At 39.9% G+C, this 21,202-nt stretch overlaps 1 protein-coding gene across 5 annotated transcripts in view; it reads left to right on the top strand.

The window, feature by feature from the left end:
• The first annotated feature begins 2,527 nt into the window (after positions 1-2,527).
• COL19A1 (collagen type XIX alpha 1 chain) overlaps positions 2,528-21,202 on the top strand; it is a 199,407-nt gene continuing 180,732 nt past the window's right edge. For 4 of the 5 annotated variants that reach the window (XM_052781799.1, XM_052781796.1, XM_052781797.1 and 1 more), the window contains exons 1-5: positions 2,528-2,713; positions 3,121-3,295; positions 5,410-5,539; positions 14,138-14,212; positions 14,713-14,812. In XM_052781799.1, coding sequence (XP_052637759.1) covers positions 5,446-5,539; positions 14,138-14,212; positions 14,713-14,812 — 269 coding nt within the window. In that variant the 5' untranslated portion in view covers positions 2,528-2,713; positions 3,121-3,295; positions 5,410-5,445. Of the gene's footprint in view, positions 2,714-3,120; positions 3,296-4,081; positions 4,432-5,409; positions 5,540-14,137; positions 14,213-14,712; positions 14,813-21,202 lie in introns of those variants that run through there. The other variant, XM_052781798.1, reaches the window with a different exon arrangement.

Below are 21,202 nucleotides of genomic sequence, written 5' to 3'. Positions count from 1 at the left end.
TTTTGCCAAAGTTCCCTCATTTGAGTGACATTTTTGCCCCATTTACATCAACGTTAAAATTTCCATTAATTTCCCCAAGGCTGGGATTCCACCTGTGTTGTCCAAGTTCATTATAGTTCAGTCTAATGTATTTAAAAGCATTTATATTTTAATTGCTTCAATGGAATGCAGTTGTCATGACCGAGAAATCTTGCAGAGGGCAGAAAGGATCATCTGGCAAGGAACAATCCCACATAAGGGCTTATACAACAGAATAGAGATACTAAGCTCTACATTCAGTGAGAAATAGCATGGTAAGGGGCGTTTCAAATTAATCTCCTTTTAAAAGACTGATTTCAAATAGAATACTGCTGCTTTTAAAGAGTTTTGTTGTTTACAGCTTCATTCCTGCATATGCATTGTTGTAAGAAACACATGTTAAAAATGTGGGTCTAACTAACGAGATGGAGACAAATCTGTTAGCACCACACAGACAAGAGTGAATTATGCTACTTGGCTGGTTTGGATATCTAATTGTGCCGAAAAAGAAACAAAGGTTGAAAGTGAGTGTCGGCAATAACGAAGAATTTTCTACAAAAAAAAAAGAAAGAAAGTAAGTCTGTCCCTTTGCCCCCCGATCCTCTCACCTTTTTTCCCTGCATCTTGCCTGCAACTGCAGTTGTAGGAAAAGCTGTTCAGTGGAGCAGTTCGCCCTTGGCGCAGGAGGTGGAACGTGCTCTGTGCGTCTGTGCCAAGTATGGTTTCAAACTTAAATTTCTCTCTTTTCTGCTTCTTGGTGTATTTGCCTTGGCTCTTGCCTGGCTTTGGGTCTAGTCCTGTCTTCTGTGTGCAAGTAAGTGCTTTAGCTAAACTCTGAGATAGCTGGAAAACTGTGTTACTGCAAAGATAACATGGGATATCGTCCATTTGCAGTGGGTGCTTCAGCTCTTATCATCGGTGTTTCCAGTACTTCCCGGGTACAAAGGAGATGAGACGATGTATTGACAATGTTTTCTCTGGAGTGCACCGGTAACTGCGCAGGTGAACAAGAGTGCAGGCGGTTGGGATTTCTAAGCTGTTTATGGTAACAGAGATGTTTTGCCAGTTGTGGCTTTGCTGCTTAGGCAGAGAGAGAAGCCCTTTTTTGGTTCATGACAGAAGTTTGTAAACAGTAAGGTTTTCCTTGTTGCCAATTTTCATGTCACTAGATACTCGAGACTGTATTCATTAACGTGAACAGCGTTGTCCATAAATACATACGGTGGCAGACCCTAGTGTCGAGGTCCTCAACTAGTATAAATCGGTGTAATTCCTTTGATTTATGTGAACTGGCATAATCCTGTTTAGTTGAAGATCTGGGCCAGAGTACAGGAAGCATATGTGTTAGCCAGGGAAGGCTGTAGTTGTTTCTAATTCTTCTACTCACTGCTTTCTTACGGATGTGGAGTGTTTTGAAGTTGACACGGTCCAAATAAGGTATATTTATTTTTCTATTTGGAGTGTCAATACCTCGGTAAGTGGAACAACATCCTTGGTTTAGGGGTTATGTTTCATTATTGTTTCGCAGGAAATGAAGACCCAGTTTGGATCTGGACTTTTGAGCAATACTGAAACTTTGAGGGACAGAAATACAAGGAAGAACTGATTGTATGTGCAAAGTGTTAAACAATTAAAATGTTTAGCTAATTCAGAACTTATATTCACTGAAATTAATAAGACTCTGTATATTCATGCAACACAGCTGAATCCAGATATTTAGGGCATGTACAATGAAGTAAACCAAAAAGATTTTAAGAATTTTGTAGCTTGAGAGAGCAACGAGAAATGCAGTTGTTTCAAACCAAAAATGATAATGCCTTTCACTAGGAGCAGAGCTTTTACAAAGGGTCTTTCAACTGCGGATCTCGTAACTGTGCTTGAAACACTGACTTAGGGCTCAACACTGAAGCCTTTATCAAATGAACAGTCGGGAAGGGAAGGGAGTGCTCTGAGGATTTGTCAGCTGTAGGATTGGGCTCTTGCGCCTCGCCCTGTGAGGTAAGGCAGCTTTACTTTCTATAATTTACAGAATGAGCAAGCGAGAAGTGTGACTTGCCTAAAGTTACACCACAAGTCTGTGGCAAAGTTGTGGAATAAAACACCCTAGCAGACATGTACGTAAGCTGCAATTTCATCTTTCTCTCGTGATTCTAAGTTGGGAAGAACAACAACTGTTTTGAAATTTAAACCAGAAAGATAATCATGTCTTTCCATGTGATTTGTTGGTTATCCTGGCTAGCTACCTTGGTTGAAATGAGGAAACGCTTAAACACTTTTCAAAACTGGGGGGGAGGGCAAAATGCTAACCCTATGAATTTTCTGACCTGAAGACCAATTGGCCTAAATTGATGTTAAGCTAATGAATTTTCATGTAATAGTCACCACCTTCCTTTTTTTCCCCTGTCAGAATGATCCTACTAGAAAAAGATAAAACATGTCTTGGATATATATAAATGAGATGTGTTTAATTAAAGCCCTAGTCTCTCTGTCTTCTGTGTATCTATTTCTAGTTGTTTTACTTTCTCCGTCTTCTATCTGGTTTACATCTTTAAAATGCAATACGGAAAACTGCCACAAGCACAGTTGGAGAACCTGAGAAAAGTGCAGTTTCACACATTCAGATGAGAGCCAGTGGCAGTGCTCAATCTCACCATTTCATCGCAGACAGATGATACTACAGTGCAAGAGCGTTCAGGTTTGTAAATGAGAGATTTTAAGAGGCAAAACAAATGTCAGCGATCTGCTGTGCTTTGCAGCATCAGTGCCATAAATAGGTGCACTCTCGGTTACTTGGGTGGCTGATTTTTAAATTTATGATAAAGTATATAAAATTAATGATGTGTGCTTACACTTAAGTGATAAAAGCTAGTTTCTGCCGGTGTGCTAATGTACATAATTGGTTCTTTACAAGTAGAAACCAGATACTCTTTCATTCATGTGTTCATGCTCTGGCAGTTTAATTTATGGAACCGTTTTTTTGGGGGAGGGGGGAGTAGGGGGAAGGAGGAAAAAACCCATTTCTTACATTGTTACTGGACTTGGGATATACAAGTATGATTATGTAAAATCTGTGTCTGGGTGGCTGTTTGTCCTTTCTTGCAGAGTATTCTGTGCTCGCTGAGTGGGAGGGTCACACTGTGTGAGACTAATAAGGACAGAGCTGCATCCCCCTCTACCACTCTTTGGAGACTCACTCCAGCAACTCCTCGGCACTACGGCAGCTCTGTACAGGCATTTTCAGTGCTTCTGGGGGACACGCTAAAATAAAAATTAAAAGGTAAGCTACTCTTTATTTGTAGTCGATTGGCTAAACATCTCACGCGCGCCCCCGTGCTACAATATTCCTGGGCTGTTTTGTGGCAGGGTTTGTTTTTTCTTCCGAACTGCCATTTAAGTTTATCACTGATTTTGCCAACATTAACTGTGTCCTATACAAACATCATGCGCACAGCAAGCTTTCGATGTACTGTCACCAGTCTGTGCTGTAGGATTCTGCTGGTGACTGTGTATGTGTTTGTGGGTGACTACAGGTATATGCTAATGAAAACGCTCCTCCTAAATTTGCAGTGATTTTTTCCAAACCGGCTGAACCGTTGCGAATTGCCACGATGCTGAGCGTGCCTATTAATTGCACGCACGTCTTTACATTTAAAAAACCAATCTGTCTGTTGGCGTGGATCACTTTAATTAGCAGCCGTACGGCGTGGCCTACGCCCGCCCAGCTGGAAGGCACCCGGGAGCCGGGGCAGGGGCGGGCAGTGGCCGGCGGTGCCCTCCGGGGAGGGGGAACGCGGAGGCGGCAGCTCTCGGGCAGACGGCGGGGACGTCGGGCTGCCCTGCCCGTCCCGTCCCGCTGCCGCCGGGCAGCGCCTTCTCCCCGCGGCGGGCCCCCTCCCCTCTCTTCGCCCCGTGCAGGTGCCGCTGGCCCGGCCCGGCCCAGCCCGGCCCGGCGGCAGAGGGATCCCTCGGCCCCGCTCCGCCCCGGGGCTGCGGAGGAAGCGTCGGCGGGCGCCTGCCCCCTCGCTCCGCTCGCCGCGGTGGGCCGGCCGCTGCCGCCGGGTTCCGGAGGGACGGGGCGGCCGAGCCCGGGGCGAGGGGCGGCGGGTAGGAGCCCGGCGCGGGGGGCGCGGGCGCTGCCGCCCCGGTCCGGCGCCTCGCCGCTCCCCGCCCGGCCCCGCCGGCCGAGCCACCCGCTTGCCTTCCCGCCTAGCTCCCCCCGCCCGGCAGTTGGAAACCCTCCCTTCAGCAACCCCGAGCGGGTCCGAGAGAAACGCAGCGGCTCGTCCTGCCGCCTTCGGGCCCGAGGTGCCGAGGGCTCGGGCGGCTGCCGCCGCGGAGGCGCCGGTGGGGTGAGGGAGCCGAGCCCCCCGGGGCGGCCGGCGGGAGCGGAGCGGACAAGAGCCGAGCCCGGAGGTGCGGCGGGGCGGGGCGGGGGGGGGGTGGCGGTGGTAGCGGTTTAATTGGCAAGAGCCCTTCAGAAAATGAGACCGCTGGAGCGGCAGCTCTAGTGAATTACTGAGGGCTGCTTGTAGAGCAGGTGCAGGAAATTAAATGATAATGTTATCTGAACGTGTATTCACTTCGCTGCTGCCGGGGAGGTTGGAAAAGTTAATGACGGTGTAGTCGCTGTCAGTACGTGTGACTGACAGAATAGCTCTGATGATGAATAAGGTGCCTTGCGAAAATAACTGTAAGAATTGCATCTTAGGTATGCCATTTGGTTTTCTTACAGAAGATGCGATTAGAAAAATATCTGTCGTTTTCTGCGTTTCATTAAATTCACGTGTAGCTGTACATTGCAGTCGGCTTAGAAGAAAAACTGATGCTGTCTTTAGAGGACAAAAGACACCTTGTTCAAGCCAGACTGTATTTTTGTGAGATTTAAACTGTGAACTCAATACAGGCTGCTCTAGGCACTTGTGTATTTTGCAAGGCAGAGAAATACCGTGTTTGGGGGTTTTTTTGCACTTAAACAATTGCGTGTTGTCCTTCTTCGCTTCGAAGACTGCTTCGGCAGTCGCTGGCAGTGTTGTGACGCCAAGCATTTTAGCTAATACATTTAAAATTGAAAACCTGGGAGAAAATCAAAGAAAATTAGTCGTTGCTAATGAAAATTTAGTGCCTTTACAACTAATACCTCTGAGTTAATATTTCTAATGTGTTACTTCTGAGTTTAATAAAGAACTAAAGGAGTATGTTTGTCATTTATTTCTAAATTTACGCAAGTCTCTTTTTGTAGACCTTTACAACAGATAAATGATACACTTTGCATGTGACTAGCGACTTCCTCTTTTCTTTACAGTTAAGAAATTCTTGTTTGTAGTTTTCTGATGGGGTGAGGGGGAAAGGATAAGATGACATTGTTCTGAATATGATTATTTTCTGTTTCAGATTTGTAGCTGATTGTTCACATGTGTCCAGGGGGAGATGATGTACATTGGATCCTGCATAGTTCGGCTTTGTATGGCAGTCTTCCTCCTCCTTCCTGTTTCTACTTCTGTGGCTGTCAGTGACCAGACAGGTACTTCCATTTGTCTTGCCCATCACAGACCAAAGGCATAAATCTCATGACTGAACAAATTTGAACAAATAATGACGGTACATGGAAAATAAGCAGTGTGAGCAGATAAAATTATACGAGACTTTTTTTAATCTCTTTTTTTAACAAGTCTAAGTTTGAAGCAGTTCCAAAGCAGCCTTTCTGTTTCCTGTGCTTGGAAGATTCATGTTTGGAAGCAGTTGTAGTTCCTAGGAGTTTTGTTTTGTATTTTTTCAACTTATCATACAAAACAAGATTCTAAATCAGAGCTTGCAAAACTTTTGTGAACAAAATTACGTGGCTTTATTAGAGTGGATCGGTGATCACATTGACCTAAACAGCCTAATGCTCATGTTAACCTCACCTAAACTTAATCCCCTGACCAGGTCATACATTTTGCAGATGTAGAGTTAGATAAAACCTTGTGCCTAAGAAGATGGGGAAAGGAATATAGTGGTATTGTTTAATCTAAAAGCTGTTACCCATCTTCTGCAAATTTTCTCATACTTCTGTGTTTCCTTCTTTCTCTTATTGGCCACGTGTTATCTAGCTCTCTCACTTAAACTCTACATTGACTCTCCAGAGTGTGGTAAATTCTGTCATAAAGGCATGTCACGTGTGCTTGTAGAATAAGGAATTGTCAGTTTTCTAGAATTGCTCAGCCTCAACACATACTTCAACTTTCTAGAACTTTCCTACAATTATGAGCAAGGAGAACATACTTGTTGCTATTTAAATAGAAATAGTGTTCTTTTTCTTTTTTTTTTTAATGAAATTTATTTTTAGTAATGCTGTTTTTCCAGAAACCTGATGAAAGATAATAGATGCTGTACATATACAACAACTTTGAACAACATATACAACACATTTGAAACTCAGACCCAAGAAATTTTAAAAGTCAATGACTAGGATAATAATCCTTTTACTTCTCCTGGAAACAATAAATAGTAACATTTAATAAATAATAAGTGTAATGTGTGGGCTCTAAGGTAAGAATAATGTGTTGTGAAGAGTCTGAATTTCAATCAAAGACTTTTTTGCCTTATATTTTTAGGGCAGCAAGGCTAAGTGCTCTACTGATGAATTATTCTTAACCCCTGTGAGACAGTGAGCCTACATCATAGCTGTGCAATTATTCTCTTCAGCTGTCTGAGAGAAGCAGAACGGGTTGCCTTCTCAGTCGTTACTAGCTGGTGGATTGTAGAAAGGAAGTTTTAAAAGTGCTACAAGGGTGTGAGTGCAGAAGGTTCCCTAATAATACAAATGAATAAATTGAAACTTGAAAAATTTTAAAACAAAATGTCCAGGAAGCATAGTCTCTTTTTATATTTTTTTTTTTTTTTCCTAATGAAAAGAAGTCTTAGTAAAAGGTGGACCAGTCATAGAAGATGTGACAGATACACCGAACTGCTAATAAACGGTGTATCTGAACTGTACATTACATTCTGTTAGAAGTTTGTGGCTAGGCGGCCAGCAGGGAAGCTGCAGTTTTCCTTAACCTGATTGCCACAAATGGATCAAATATGGGTCAAATTGAACCGCTGGAAAGAACAGGAGAGATTGAACCTCTCCTGAGAATAACTGATGGTGCGCAATTGAAAGAGGCTTCTGCAGTTTGAGGTGATACAGGCAGATGGTGAGAAATAACAAGTAGATAGCTGCCAGATTGAGCTGCTTTGCCGACAGCAGAGAATAGGCTCAGAGTGAAGCCTCAAGTTGATAACAGGAAAGAGATTCTTTTAGAGACTGAAGGGATGGTTACTGTCTGAAAAAGAAATACAAATTATAGACCAGAAAGCAGGTGCTGAGAAAGAACAGACCCTGTGACAGTGCAGCAGTAAGGGGTATAGGTATGTTTGCAAGCCTTTTATTAATCTGCCCTGTTCAGCTGAATCGAGTACTCAGCAACTCTGCAAAGTTGTCTTGTACTAGTTTGATAATTTGTATGCAAATGGATCTGTTACAAATTGGAAATGTGCTTATTTCAAGAAAAGAGTAATATCTAACCTCCTCTTTTTTTTTTTTTTTTTTTTCCTCTTTCTTTCATTAACTGGCTCTTTCTTGGGCCTTTGTTTTCTCTCATGTACCAGTTCTGTTTGGATCAGCATCTGTCCTTCAGGATCTGCCTAGGCAATCTTTTTGGTTTTCTTCCTTCAACAACATATGCATAGCATTTACTTTTCACTGTGCTAATATGAAAGCTTTTCCGGCAAAGCCTATTTAGATAGGATCTTGGATTATTGCATTTACATCCTGAAATTTCTCACCTGATCTACTTGAGTCTAAAGGAGTAGCCTTCAAATGCAAGGAAAAGTGTAAATTAAAGTTAATTTGAAGGGGAGGGGAGGGGGATTGTGTTAGGGGAAGGAAATATCTTGTGCAAGAGAAAGGATTAACTTGTGTGCATATGTAGGGGAGAGCTTTCTGAGCTGGCATTCCGAATATACTTCAGGACTTACTCATTGGGTCAATATTGTAATAAATAAATACCAGTATTGGAAAAAAATGTCAGAGAGTGACAGAGTATGCTGGATCTTCTTGGAGCAGTCCTCCTTAGGCTCTGAACGTGTGCCAGTAACCATTAGATTCACATCAAGGATTTCTTTCAGTTCTCACTTGTCTGGAAGTTTTGATACGCTAATTCTTCATCAGAAGGAAGCACTCGCTTCTAATGACAGAATATAGCAAATCTGAGGGCCAGGGTTCAGGAGTTCACAATCATGTTTTTGATCTGACTTCAAGAGTATTTTCTTCACGTTGTCAACGTTTTGGTTTTTTTTTTTTTCTTGTTGGGAACGTTTGGTTTTGGAGTGTGGACATGTAGCGTGGATGTGTCTTTCTGTAGTGACACATGGAGTTCTAATTTGATCATTCCTGAATGCTTCATATTAAGAATATTAATACTTTGTCGCATTCCCAGATCATTGCTGCTTTTTCAGCTTTCTTTTACAATTACTGTTTCTCAAAGTCACTTGCTAACCCATGAAAAATGTAATATAAACAAAGTCCTGGGACTGTCAGGCATGGTGAATTTCCATTGCCTTTTGACGTGGAATGTGTTGTGAAAAGCATTGGCTCTAGGTCATAATTTTAGATAGGCACTTTAACCCAAATACAGTGAGTGGTTTCAAGTATGCAAATCAGTTCAGCTTTTTGGTTTTCATGTTTTAGTATGGCTGGATACTTCTCCAAATCAAGATAACGGCTCTACAGTAACTCTCATATACAATGTATTCATGTCCTTCATATTCTGAATATTTAAGGCTGGATCCACAAACTATTGTTAGCATTGCAGTATTTAAGCGATCTTGCCACCCTTGAATTCCTTAACTTGTAGTTAAATAATAAGTCTTCTTGGGCAGTGAATAAGGAGCTTTAGGTATCTACAAGAATGTGGGTCATGAAAGCCTGCACACTGTGGAAAGCCACTTCAGCTAGTGAGTAAGCAGTACATAAGAGAGATCCCAGACCACAAAGGGGAACTTTCTCAGCTACACACATTATCCCAGTGTGAAGCCTGTAAACTAGATCAGCCCTTTTTTTTTTTTTTTTTTTTTTTTATGGAAAGGTAGAGGAAGAAAAAAGCATCAACTCCTACAGCCAAAATATTCACCTGGGATGTCATAGAATCATAGATTAGTTTGGGTTGGAAGGGACTTTAAAGCTCATCTAGTCCAATCCCCCTGCAATGAGCAGGGACAGCTTCAACTCGATCAGGTTGCTCAGAGCCCCGTCCAACCTGACCTTGAATGTTTCCAGGGATGGGCCATCTACCACCTCTCTGGGCAACCTGGGCCAGGGTTTCACCACCCTCACAGTGAAGAACTTTTTCCTGATGTCTAGTCTAAATCTACCCTCTCTTAGTTTAAAACCATTACCGCTTGTCCTACTGCAAGAGGCCCTGCTAACAAGTCCCTCCCTGGCTTTCTTGTAGGCCCCCTTTAGGTACTGGCAGGCTGCTGTAAGGTGTCCCTGGGGCCTTCTCTTCTCCAGGCTGAACAACCCCAACTCTCTCAGCCTGTCATCACAGGAGGGGTGCTCCAGCCCCCTGATCATCTTTGTGTCCCTCCTCTGGACCCGCTCCAACAGGTCCACGTCCTTCTCGTGTTGGGGACCCCAGATCTGGACGCAGTACTGCAGGTGGGGTCTCACCAGAGCGGAGCAGAGGGGGACAATCCCCTCCCTCGACCTGCTGGCCACGCTGCTTTGGATGCAGCCCGGGATACGGTTGGCTTTCTGGGCTGTGAGCGCACGTTGCTGGGTCATGTCCAGCTTTTCATGCACCGGTACCCCCAAGTCCTTCTCTGCAGGGCTGCTCTCAATCCCTACGTCCCCCAGCCTGTATTGATACTGAGGGTTGCCCTGACCCATGCGCAGGACCTTGCCTGCCAAAGCTGTTATGTTATTTCCATAACCGTCTAAATAGTCACCAGACTTGAAGTTGGCTTCTTTCCTATATCAACAAAGTTGTAGATTAAGTCTCCTTCACTCTTCTTCCCACCCTTGTCTTAATTAACGTGTATATTGTGATGTAATGTGATGTGGCTTACAGAGTAAAAAAGGAAAACAAAAAAAATCACATCTGACTTTTTGGTACTTCTATACATGAGGCTACAGGTATGTAGGAAATCTGAATTCTTGACCCTATTTGAAAGCAGGCCAGGTGGGTATGCTTATCTTCAGTACAAACACCTCTGAGGTGGACTTGTTGGATTTCATTGCTGACACTTGCAGGTATGTTCCACACTCTGAAGAGGTCCCCTATGTCTATATATTTATGAAGCCTGATCCAGTAAGTGTGAGACAAATCCTAGCTAATACAGGTTTTTGCCTGCAGCCTGAGTCTGACATAGGATGTGGGTATATGTTAGGTGGGACTTTGCTGTTTGGCCACATTCATTTGGCCGGTCATGCTTACTGATGGAAAATTCAGTGCCTTTGCAATGTGCGTGTCAGTGGTGTTAGATGGCAGCTGAAAACTTCACCTGAACATCAAGTTTAATTATAAAGTAGCAGATAGGTACTTGTAAAGTGAATCTAACCATTACAGGTTACACTTGATCTGGAGGAGCAAAGAGTGCTTATTGGAAGCTGCAGTTCCCAGTCAGGAAGTGCACACAAGAGATGTCTGTAAGAGTGAGACAGAAGCATGCACCAGAGACTCCTCTGTCCTCGTTTGCACAGAAAGGAAAACTGGGCATGGGGCCTAGATGGAAGCTGCAGTGTGCTTCAACAGGTGCCCTGATCATTGCAGGAATTCAGAACATGCCATTGCATGTTGCAGCAGATATGTCTAGATGCAACGCCCTTTTTTTTTGCATAATGCTATTAGAAAACAAAAAAAATTCTTACAGGCATCTTATGGGAGAGACAAAAGATCAGTGGTGTGTGATATATCTGCTTGAGCTGCATAAATACATATTTTTTTAAATTATTAGTTTGATTTTATAATAATAAGCTCCTGTGTAGAGCTCATTGATTTCTAAAGATTAAGGTCTGTAATTTGTCCTATGGATAAGTGATCTGATTAACTTATATGTATGTTAACTTGAGCTTTGACATCACTATTTTAATATGAATTGTTGACTTCAATCAGACCCAGTTTTATCACATGCAGAGCAATATAGTGTATAAATGTAAGCTTGTTCTTTTTACTGCTTCATTAGTTTTATAGTAATGTATACTAACAGGGCAGGTAGGTGCATGGTTTCCATGACTGGATTAGCAGTAAGGGTTTGTCTTGTTCTTTTTCTTTCCTGAATGTCTTCATGTAGATCTTCTAATTCAACTGCCCACAGGATGAGTGGGTAAACTGTCTGTTTTGTCTCAGGCCAAAGAAAATTTAAAGATCTGCCAGCAGTGCTAAAAATCTTGGAAGAGGCTAACTATTTGACTGTACAAACTGTAACTTGTAGAAAGAATTTTCATCAGTCTATAGCAATGACAGTTGTCAGTCTTGGTATGGAGAAATTTGGGGTTTAGTATTTTAAAGTTTTGCCTTAGCTCTCTGGTAAAAAGAATAACATTGAGCAAAAGGAGTGCATTGGCAGCATGAGATAGAAGAAGATTCATACTAACCCTTTCAGTTCTTCAGGACATATGGAATACAACCAAAAAAGTAACACTTAAATGGCCTGTCTATGCTGTGACTTTTACGCCACTGATAAAAATAGGTCCACAGTCCACTCTGTGGCATGTAAGGAATCGTTGCTATCATCTGGATAACACAGAAATTAAGGCTTGAGTCTTTATTTGGACTTGGAAGAAAGTGACTGGGGAGAATAAGCTAAAACTCCCTAGTCTTTCACCGCTCAGCCCTCATGTAAGTTAATGCTGGAAAAAAAAAAAAAGGCACGGTTGTGTTCCAGGTGCTCTAGAGCTTACTACAGCAGTTGAAGGTAAAATCAGCAATAAGTAATATCTGGCTGCTCTTATTATAAGTACTGTAAAGTAATTTAACGAAACAGGGAAGCTGCCCCATAGTCTTTATATATATATATTAAAAAAAACTTGGTTAGAAAACATGTAGATTTAAGAGAAACGTTTGTCAGCGTGTGTGTGATATGCTGTTGCGGCTTCAGCCATAACAGGCTTCCTTTACACCAATATATTTCTTTTAGCTATACTTGTGTAAATCTACCATAACCACATTCATTGTTTTTAGAGCAGCTAAAGATAAAAGTTTATAGTTTAATAATCTGTGTAAGTGATTGAAGGCTGAGGTTTGTAGATTAAAGGGTATCTAAGGTGAGCCTGTTTCTGTCCCATAGCATGTGTGTGTATACCAAATGGTGTGTTGAAATTGCTATGTTAGTATGTAATTCCAGTGAATGCTTTTTATGCTACATAAAACTCCCTGCAAACCAAGAATGATGAAAGTTTTCATTTCAGTTTCAGAGATTTCGACCTGAGTATTCTTTATAGTTCTGCATCTTTTCTGGGGAAAGGGAATTTACAGTGTTTTTAATGCATATGTTTCATCTCATTTGTCATGAAACTTTGTATCTATCTACCTGTATAGGTAAATGTGTGTATACACACATATTTATGTATATATGTGAAGGAAAGAAAGAATACATTCTCTTAGAGCCTTAGAAATAAATTAATTTGAGTGATGTTACTTGTAATTGTAGATTGCAGTTTAGATGTAAAGGACATGGAACTTGATGAATCTTACGAAAAAATGTCTTACACGTGGTCTGTTCTTTAAATAATTGACATAGCTTTCATTTACCATGCTGTCAGGAGGTGTCTTTATATCTGTATTATATAATTTAGTTTCACTTTTACTGGTTATTTCTAATTAGCCATTCTTAATCCAGATCAAATACTATAACATATTTAATAGAATTTAAAACTTCTGGAGGGTAATATGCTTTCTACATTACTACAGAACGAATGACAGATTTCACATGCTTTAAGATTACAAATACAGCTATTTTGAATGCCAATGTTCAGTCTGGATGCTCTTGGAAATCTTTAAATATAGATGATTTCCAGGTTAATGGTTGGACATTCCTCCTTACTTTTTTCATTGAACTGACACTTCAGAAAATCCCCTTGACCTTCTCTGTTCAGCAGCTTCAGATATACCTTGGCCATCTTTTTAGTTGCGTCAGCTCATCATGGAGCTCTGCGCTTCATAAGCGCATGGGCCAAATCCTGCTTGTAATCTTCTGTTTGATAGTTTTACTAGGGTTTAGCGGGGCTATTTGCGAAGTTTGTTAAAGAAAGAGCCCTATTTCTGACTCACACACAAAAGTGACATTTCTCTGTATTTGCTTTTTAGCAGTGTGTATTCCTGGGTATATATAAAAAAAAAAGAGAAGAAAGGGCTTTATGCAAGTAAATAATACTGCATATTAATAATACAGTGTTTGATCTAAGTGCTCAGTTAGATTTGACCTTAGAATTTACCATGTTCCAGATTTTAGAACTTTCTGGTTTTTTACCTAAATACTTTAGTTCAGATTTAATCCTCTGTAAAGCTGCTTAATTTTCAACCATTTTTTTTTTCAAAATATAAGTATTGCTCACATTGTTTATTATATGATATGATTATATCCTTGTTAATCCACATTCTGAAATTACTGTTCACTGAAGTAACAGTAGATTATTGTCATGGTAATTAAGCATTTATGTGTTATTGTTTCATATTCATTAATGGGAGGAAAGGAGATTTTCTAATAATATAGCCAGAAATACAAAAAAAATTTAGAACAGTTGTTATTTCTTTATAGAGTATTGTAGATGGAAAGAGCTTGGTAAGAATTTAGTGGTTTTCTTCTGATTATATTGTTCCTGTGAGCTTTAATCATAAACACCTGAATTAAAATGTGTTAAAATTTGTATCTGCTTATATTTTTATAAGTGTAGTATGAAATCTGAAATATCATTGCTCTTATTTTGATTTTGTAATTTGGTTTATTACTGTTTTTCATATCCTAAAGAAACAAAAAAACCCCGATTCCTGTTAATATTACTATCACTGTCATGATTGTTTGTTCTGATTCATTTTTGTTTGATAGACTTTTGTTTGGTAGAATTCTATGGTAGATACTAAACTGTATTCTCTTGAAGGTGCTGTGTGTCCTTTAATGAAAACAGTTGTCCATCATCTCAAACAAATCAACAGAGACAGTCTTGGTGTTTCAGGTAAATGACTGTGCTAATAGGGATATCTACATTTATTGGCTAATAGTGGACTTAATCGTAGTCCTGCTGAAGCTGGCTTTAAAACTGAAAGGACAGTACAGAATGCCACCCCCATGCTACAAAAGCTGTTGTTTTTAGGAAGGTGGGGTTAAAACCAGAACATGTTGTTCTTGGAAGGTATTGGTTCAAGTTCTGCGTTTCTGCAGATGCTCATTTCTGTTGTTTTTCCCAAACCTCCTTCATTCTTATCAGTTCAGATGGTAAAAGGAAATAACAAATGCATTTCTCAGGGGTTGCTAAGTCATCTACTGAGTGAATTTTGCAGATAGCTTCTCTGTTGGTAAAGTGAATATTGGAAGTTCTCTGACTAAAAGTACTAGTTTTCAAAATGGCTTGTCAATGTGTACTCTAGAAAGTCACCAAGCATGCCAAAAGTCAGTATTTACCTCTGTTTTTTAAATTCCATTAAATAAACTAAATCGTTGTATCATATTTCACAGGGTTTGATCTGGCAGAAAGCTTTTCTTTGAGGCAAACGTCTTGTGGAGGGGAAAAAATCTGTTTTAAACTGGGAAGCACACCTCTCGTCAGAGAGACAAAGTAAGTAAGATACTACTTTAATCCTAAATCTTTAAAAGACAGAGCTCAGCCTAAATGCTACTAATGAACTGAAACACTGAGCAGTGTATACAAAGGATGCCACAAAGACAAGTCTGTCTGCTTTCAGGCATTTTCATCTGTAACAGTATTTTCTTTGGGAAGCTTTTTGATTCAGGTGAGTTTTTCTTCTGGAATCTGGTAGAAAGTTAATTGTGAATTTCTCTTTCTCAATTTGTGATTCTGATACTGAAAACTCTGCTATTTATACATAAATATTTATAAAACAAAGGAAACAAAGAACTTTCATGGTATGACAACAAGTGTTATTATAATCTTCCCTACTTGAAATTGGCTGTCCTCTCTCCCGTTATGGCTGGCAGGATTAAAAAGAGAGAGAGTGTGTCACCATTTCCTTAAATGCTATTTTTTCATGATTATTTTTTTTTCCCCCCGGTGGAATTGGCATCTTGCCTTTGAGCAGCAACAGAATGGTGGGTACTCAGTACAGAGGTGAAACTAGGCAGCATCCTGTTCTGACACAGAGAGGGATGAAAGGCAGAGACTGCATGAAAAATCAAAAGGAAGGTGAAAGAGAATAAGGCACAATAGGATTGGATGGATTTCAGTTTGCACGGGGACAAGAAAATGGCAAGAAGCAGTTAAGAATGTAGTTTCAAGTTCCCCACGCTCAGTGGAGAGAGAGAGGATCACCTCGGAGCTTCTTGCTTGAGATGTGCTCCAAGTCATGGGACTGTGGTTTCTGTACAACATGTTCCTGTGATGACGAGGGAAGCAACTGCATTCCCGTGCCTTCAGGTTGGGTATTCTCTGTTGCAAGAGGTTTGGCTCCAGCTTGCCTAGGAAATAATACGCCCAGCCCTTGGACTTCCCCTTTGCTTGGATGCTGGGCAGAGCAAAGAGGGGCTGTGGGCAGCATGCGGCCGGGGAGAGGGAGGAGAGGTGGATCGGAGGCACCCAGACACAAAACTAAGTGATCTTTGGGAGAGGAGAATGATTAAAGAAATAGGACCTAAATATTCTAGATAACTAGATAGATTCTAAGATTTTCTGACATATTACATACTGTAAATGCTAAATTTTTATCCTGCAAAGTTAAACAAAGTAATTGCTGGGTTTTTTTAAATACCTTGGATGTTAGCTATTGAAGGAAAAATTACTAGATAAAATTACTTGACACACAGAGTGCTCTATTTTTATTAGGGCCTTCTCAGTATTATCAAGATTGTCTTTAGAAGAGGAACAGGTAAAATTAGGTGCCACCCATACATGTCTATACTAAAAATATTTTGAAAGTTTGTTAGTAAGAAAACTTTTTTTTTTAATTCATTTTTCAGAATTTTATGGATTTTTTTCAATGGACGGGAATCTGAGGGGAAATGTGAGACTACAGAAGAGTAGACAATCAAGGCATCAAGGCAATAACAAAAAATGTGGGGCAATTTTCCTCTAGGAATAAGAAGCTAAGTAGTGCTTTGTATGCAGTGAAATGCATATTGCAAGCTGACTTAATTTATTCTGAAACTAAAAAAATCAGTGGCAAAAATGGAGTGAGAGGAGCTAGAAATTGGAGAAGGGTGAATTATTTAAAATTCATATTTGAGGGAAAATTCATGATTCGAAGGGATTGATTTCTAGGAATTTGGTGGTATTGCAAGGGGTCTGACAGGTGATGTTGAAAAATGTAAAGCTTTTATCCTAGCTTTTATTAGTAGGCCTGAATACTAATGTCTGTGTTTCATTTTCTTCTTTTAAAAACAGTTCATTAGTGAAGGCAGTGAAAATGGGGAATTCACATCGTGGCTGATAGCTGTGGCTTAGCAAAGCCTTAACTCTTAGCAGTTGCAAGGAAAATAATTGAGAAAGACACAATACAGTGTTTTGGGGGGGTTTTTTGGTTTGGTTTTTTTTTTAACTTTCTTTATGGAGTGGGAGAGAAATCTGACATCTTTTTCTATATTTTATCTGTTCAGGTTTTTGGGGAGAGGATGACTCTTTGAGACAAAAATGGCTAGTTTTTCATCATTTTCCACGTAACTTGGGCAGGGGATAAAGAATTTCAGGAAAGGGTAAACCTGGAAGGCAGGTGGTTTGGCTTTAATGGTCTCTTGCTTCTCACGTTCCTCTCCCTCCCTGTTGTTTTCTTCTGTGTGTCCTCATTAAAGAATTAAAGAGAAAATCTCTCCGGTTTCCCCTAAAAATATGCGTATCTAATGGATGAAAACTTTAGCTGGATGAAGCAACTGAGATGATTATTAATAAAATGCATAACAGTGCTAATGTATAAGTATAGTTAGGCTGAAAATTAATATCACGTTATTGATGTTAATAAGGTACAAGATAAGTTTTTTCAGTCAGCTTGCTGTGGAAGTAAATAGTACCTCTTACTGGTACTCCCTCCTGAACAAAATATATCTTCCTGAACAAAAAAAAGGGTTAAGGTATTTTCAATAACATTCAAGCATTGCAGAATTTCCATTAAATCCTAGTTCTTCATAGCAATAGTCTTGCTCATGCTTTTTGAACATTTCTTCATAGAGAAATGCATGTCGTAATTAAGAATTTACTTTTTTATTCACTATGATGAATATGTAATAGCTTTCTGTTGGCGAGATAGCACTTCAGACAACGTTTTTTAAAATTATTTGTTTAAAGTATTTTTGATACTCTTCTGAACTTCTGAGTTAGTTTTTAAAAATAAGGGCAGAGGGCAGTCAGGAGCACAAAGTCAGGTTTTGACGCGATAGGGTTACAGTGAAGGATAGTCAAGAACTCAGGTATCCGTCATCATAACCTTATAATTTACTTTATCTCAGTTATCCATGTACAATGTCTTGTAACTTATTATTTTTATGTAAATCTCCTTCTCTTATGTTATGTCAGGTTGTGTGGTTCCAGACCCCTTGTGTTATTAGATGCACAGAGGTTTTTAGGATCATTCTGCCACAGAAAATATTTTAGTACACGTGGTGTGCAGTAAGCAGCAGAACAGTGTTTGTTATCCATCCTGCAGGAAACTGAGAGTATCTGATTAAGCTGACTAGCAAGTATCAAGTAACTTGGCACATCTCCTCTTGCATTTCATTCATTCAGTTGTAGTGTGGGTAATAGAAAGCTATGCTGTGCCATTTTTTTTGTGTGATGCCATTTTGGTTTTTTTCAATGGACCTGGAGTAGTGTTGCACCTATTTATATGTCGTAAATAATTTACAATGCAGTGTCAGCTTGGGAAATCGATTATGTCTATTTATGCTGGATTTTAGTTATATCTCTTACCTTTATCTCTTTTTGTGGGGCGTTCTGTAGGTATTTTGTCTTGTGATAGGAGATGGATAGTTTTTCTTATACTCCATGTAAACGACTATTAAATATTAATTCAATTCTAATAATATTTTCAGGATTAAAGAGTGATTTTTAAATTAAAAAACTGTGAGTTACTTATTGCAATTCTTACATGGACATTAATAGAAGTTATTCCTAGATAAAGTAGTATAACTGAGCTTTTGAATCCTAAAGAAATTCACAGTAAAATACCATCATGCAGACAATCTAATTATATAGTCATAATAATAGTAATTGTATAATGTTTTAATTTTATTTCAATAAATACATTATGGAGTCATCTTTTGTTCTCTAGAGTTTAACGTGTACTGCCTATGCAGTGTATTCCAGTTTGGCATAGAGTTTGCTGGCAAAAGCAGCCCAGGGCTCTGTGCTGATAGCAACTCCTTTAGGTCTGCCAGCAGTATTCAGTACTTCTGGACATGAGGCCTTGTAGGCTAATCTTTGTTCTTTAGTTGCCTTAGAGTAAATAGCACTATGATGAAATAATTTCACTGTCCTTGTCTGAAGATGCATCAGACGTCAGTTGTTTCTTCATCTCACTTTCCTGGGTTGCTGGTGGGCCATTTTTTTTCCTCCTTTGAAAGCACCAGTAAAGGAGATAGTAAGTTGATTTCAGCTGAGTTTCAGAATGGTTTTGAAATGGATGTTTATGAATAGCAAATCTTAATGGCACAGTCATGGCTTTCTTATTTTGTAGTTTATTTGGCTTGACAAACCATATTAATTTACTGAGGAGATTATCGTAGCTGGCTGTTAAATGATCTCAGAGTTATAGCAGTTGGGATTAGTCTCATGACTTTTTGGGGAATTCTTCCCCTTTCAGTGTAAGATACTGCAAAAGAGCTTGGTTTTTGACTGTATTTGGACTACTGAGCTCCATCAGCAATGTTATCACTCGCTGCTGCCAGAAGAGCTGTGGCTGTGGCTCGGGCCATATTTCAGAGAAAGTGTTTCATCTTCTTGTGATGTCTAGTTACTGGATGCAGAAATACTGTTCCCATTTCTGTCAGTATATTCCAGGCTGGAGGATTCTTTCTGCTAAGAACAGAAATCAATGATGAAAGGATCTTTATGTGGGGTTTTTTGTTTGTTTTTAATGCTAACCTTTTTAATTACAAAAAATGCATAGGGAATTGCATTTCCTGGAGCATAGGTGGCATCAAGCGAGGCAGTTTCTGTGCTCACCGTTAGAAGCCTTTTCATAGCTAGCATTTCGCTCCCCAAACGCACCTACCTCTGGGTGGCTTTGCAACCATTTACTTTGCCGTATGTTCTTTGGTTGTATCTGCTGAGACTTCTTTCTTCACCAAAATAATAAATACCGAGTTCCTTGCATGTGACTTCAGCTGTCAGTGAATGTCCACGTGGGCATCATTTTTGATTAGTTTTGCCCATGGCATGTGTTTTGGACAGCAGTCGGGTTCAGCAGTCTTCTTGAAAGATATTATTAAGATATATATTAAGAAATAGTATACCTATTTCTAAAGTACAGTATAGAATGGATAGATGAGAAAATCACCGGTTTCCAAAAGCTCTCATTGAAAACTTTTAAAACATCTACTGAAAATGGCAATGAGGTGGTACCCCTGTTTGGAGGCAAGTAGTTACAGTTATGCTAACCAGCTTTCATCTGTGCTTACACAAAGTCCTGCTAGCCTTTGGTCTACTAAAATATTAGATAGTTATGTAAGAAACCACCTCACCCTTCCTATATCGCGTATTTATTTGAGGTCATTTGAGCTGTTGGAGCCAACAATGCTAAGACTGAAATGTCTGGTATTTTGGTTGCAGGGTATTTTCAAGAAAAGGGCCTTGTCTCTGGAATTTGCTTCCTGAGTGTGGGAGCCTGAAATTAGTACAAATCCTGATGCTTTCTTCAGGTCTTTCAAAGTAGTGGATCAGAAGCTGCAGTGATACAATCTTTCTTTTTCCGATTCTGGTTGAAAGGTACTGAAATTGTGTACTTTGTGTTTCTTTCCAGAAACTTGAAAACTTACTGCATTTTATAAATGAAAAAAAGAAGGATAATGCAGGGATTACTGTTGAGAGAATAAATTGGAGCTGTACCTACCATGTAAATACCAATTATTTCATTTCATAACTAACGTGAAAACTGGGGCCTCTTACCGTGAAAAATGATAGGACAATGCTTCTTTTAAAGAATGAACACATGTGGATGTCTTTTTCTGCGTATTTGGGCTTGTTTCTACCTGACAATTTACAAGAAATACGCCAAGAACTTTTTATAAAATTTAAAATTCAGGCATTAATGGATTTTAATTGCTATATTGGGCTTGAATCATCCTGTAATTTAACATGCAATTTACTATGTGGAAAGAATTGGGAAAGTAAAAGTAATGGCAGAGAGGTGGCAGAGGGGAAGATTATATATAAAAATATATAGTACTTACATCGAAAGCAGACTGTGAGGGAACAGAGAGCAGAAAAACTATTTTAATTATGCCACTGGGTGCAGCAAATCTGAATTCTTTGATTTGTAGTGTGTTCCCCTGACAGCAGAGCACGTAGCGTGGCAGCGTCATACCAGTTGAGCTGGTAAGACGATGTAGGATGAAGCAGACAGTTTCTTTACCTTTTTTCCCCAGCAATGTTGTTCTTGCCGTAACGCACTTGCAGATAAAGGGAAGAAGCTTTTGGGAGATGTGTACTTTAAGGGCACTGGTCCACAATGAGAGCGTGCAGGAAACCAGCAGTGTTTGTGTGGATCCCCCGTGTGCCTCGCAGTTCAGGATGAAACTTAAGGCAGGCAATAAGCAAATCACAGAAGCACTGGAGGAACAAATAGCAAAGGCAGTTTACTTTTCTTACTTAAAAAGCTTTCCTTAATTTGAAAAACACGTATTTCAGTTTAGAGTAGTGTTATTTTTTCCTGCTGCCTTTGTTTGAAAGGAGAAATGCATCCAGCCAAGATTATTATTTGGAAGAAAATAAAATTAGAAGTTCACCTTCACAGCACTCCTCTCCAGCTCTCAGCCTCATCTCACTTCCTCCACATCAGCATCAGCC

This window comes from Harpia harpyja, chromosome 3 (assembly GCF_026419915.1).
Source record: "Harpia harpyja isolate bHarHar1 chromosome 3, bHarHar1 primary haplotype, whole genome shotgun sequence".
Classification (NCBI taxonomy): Eukaryota; Metazoa; Chordata; class Aves; order Accipitriformes; family Accipitridae; genus Harpia; species Harpia harpyja.
Note: the sequence above shows the minus strand (reverse complement) of the source record. Positions and strands in the feature narration are given on the sequence as shown.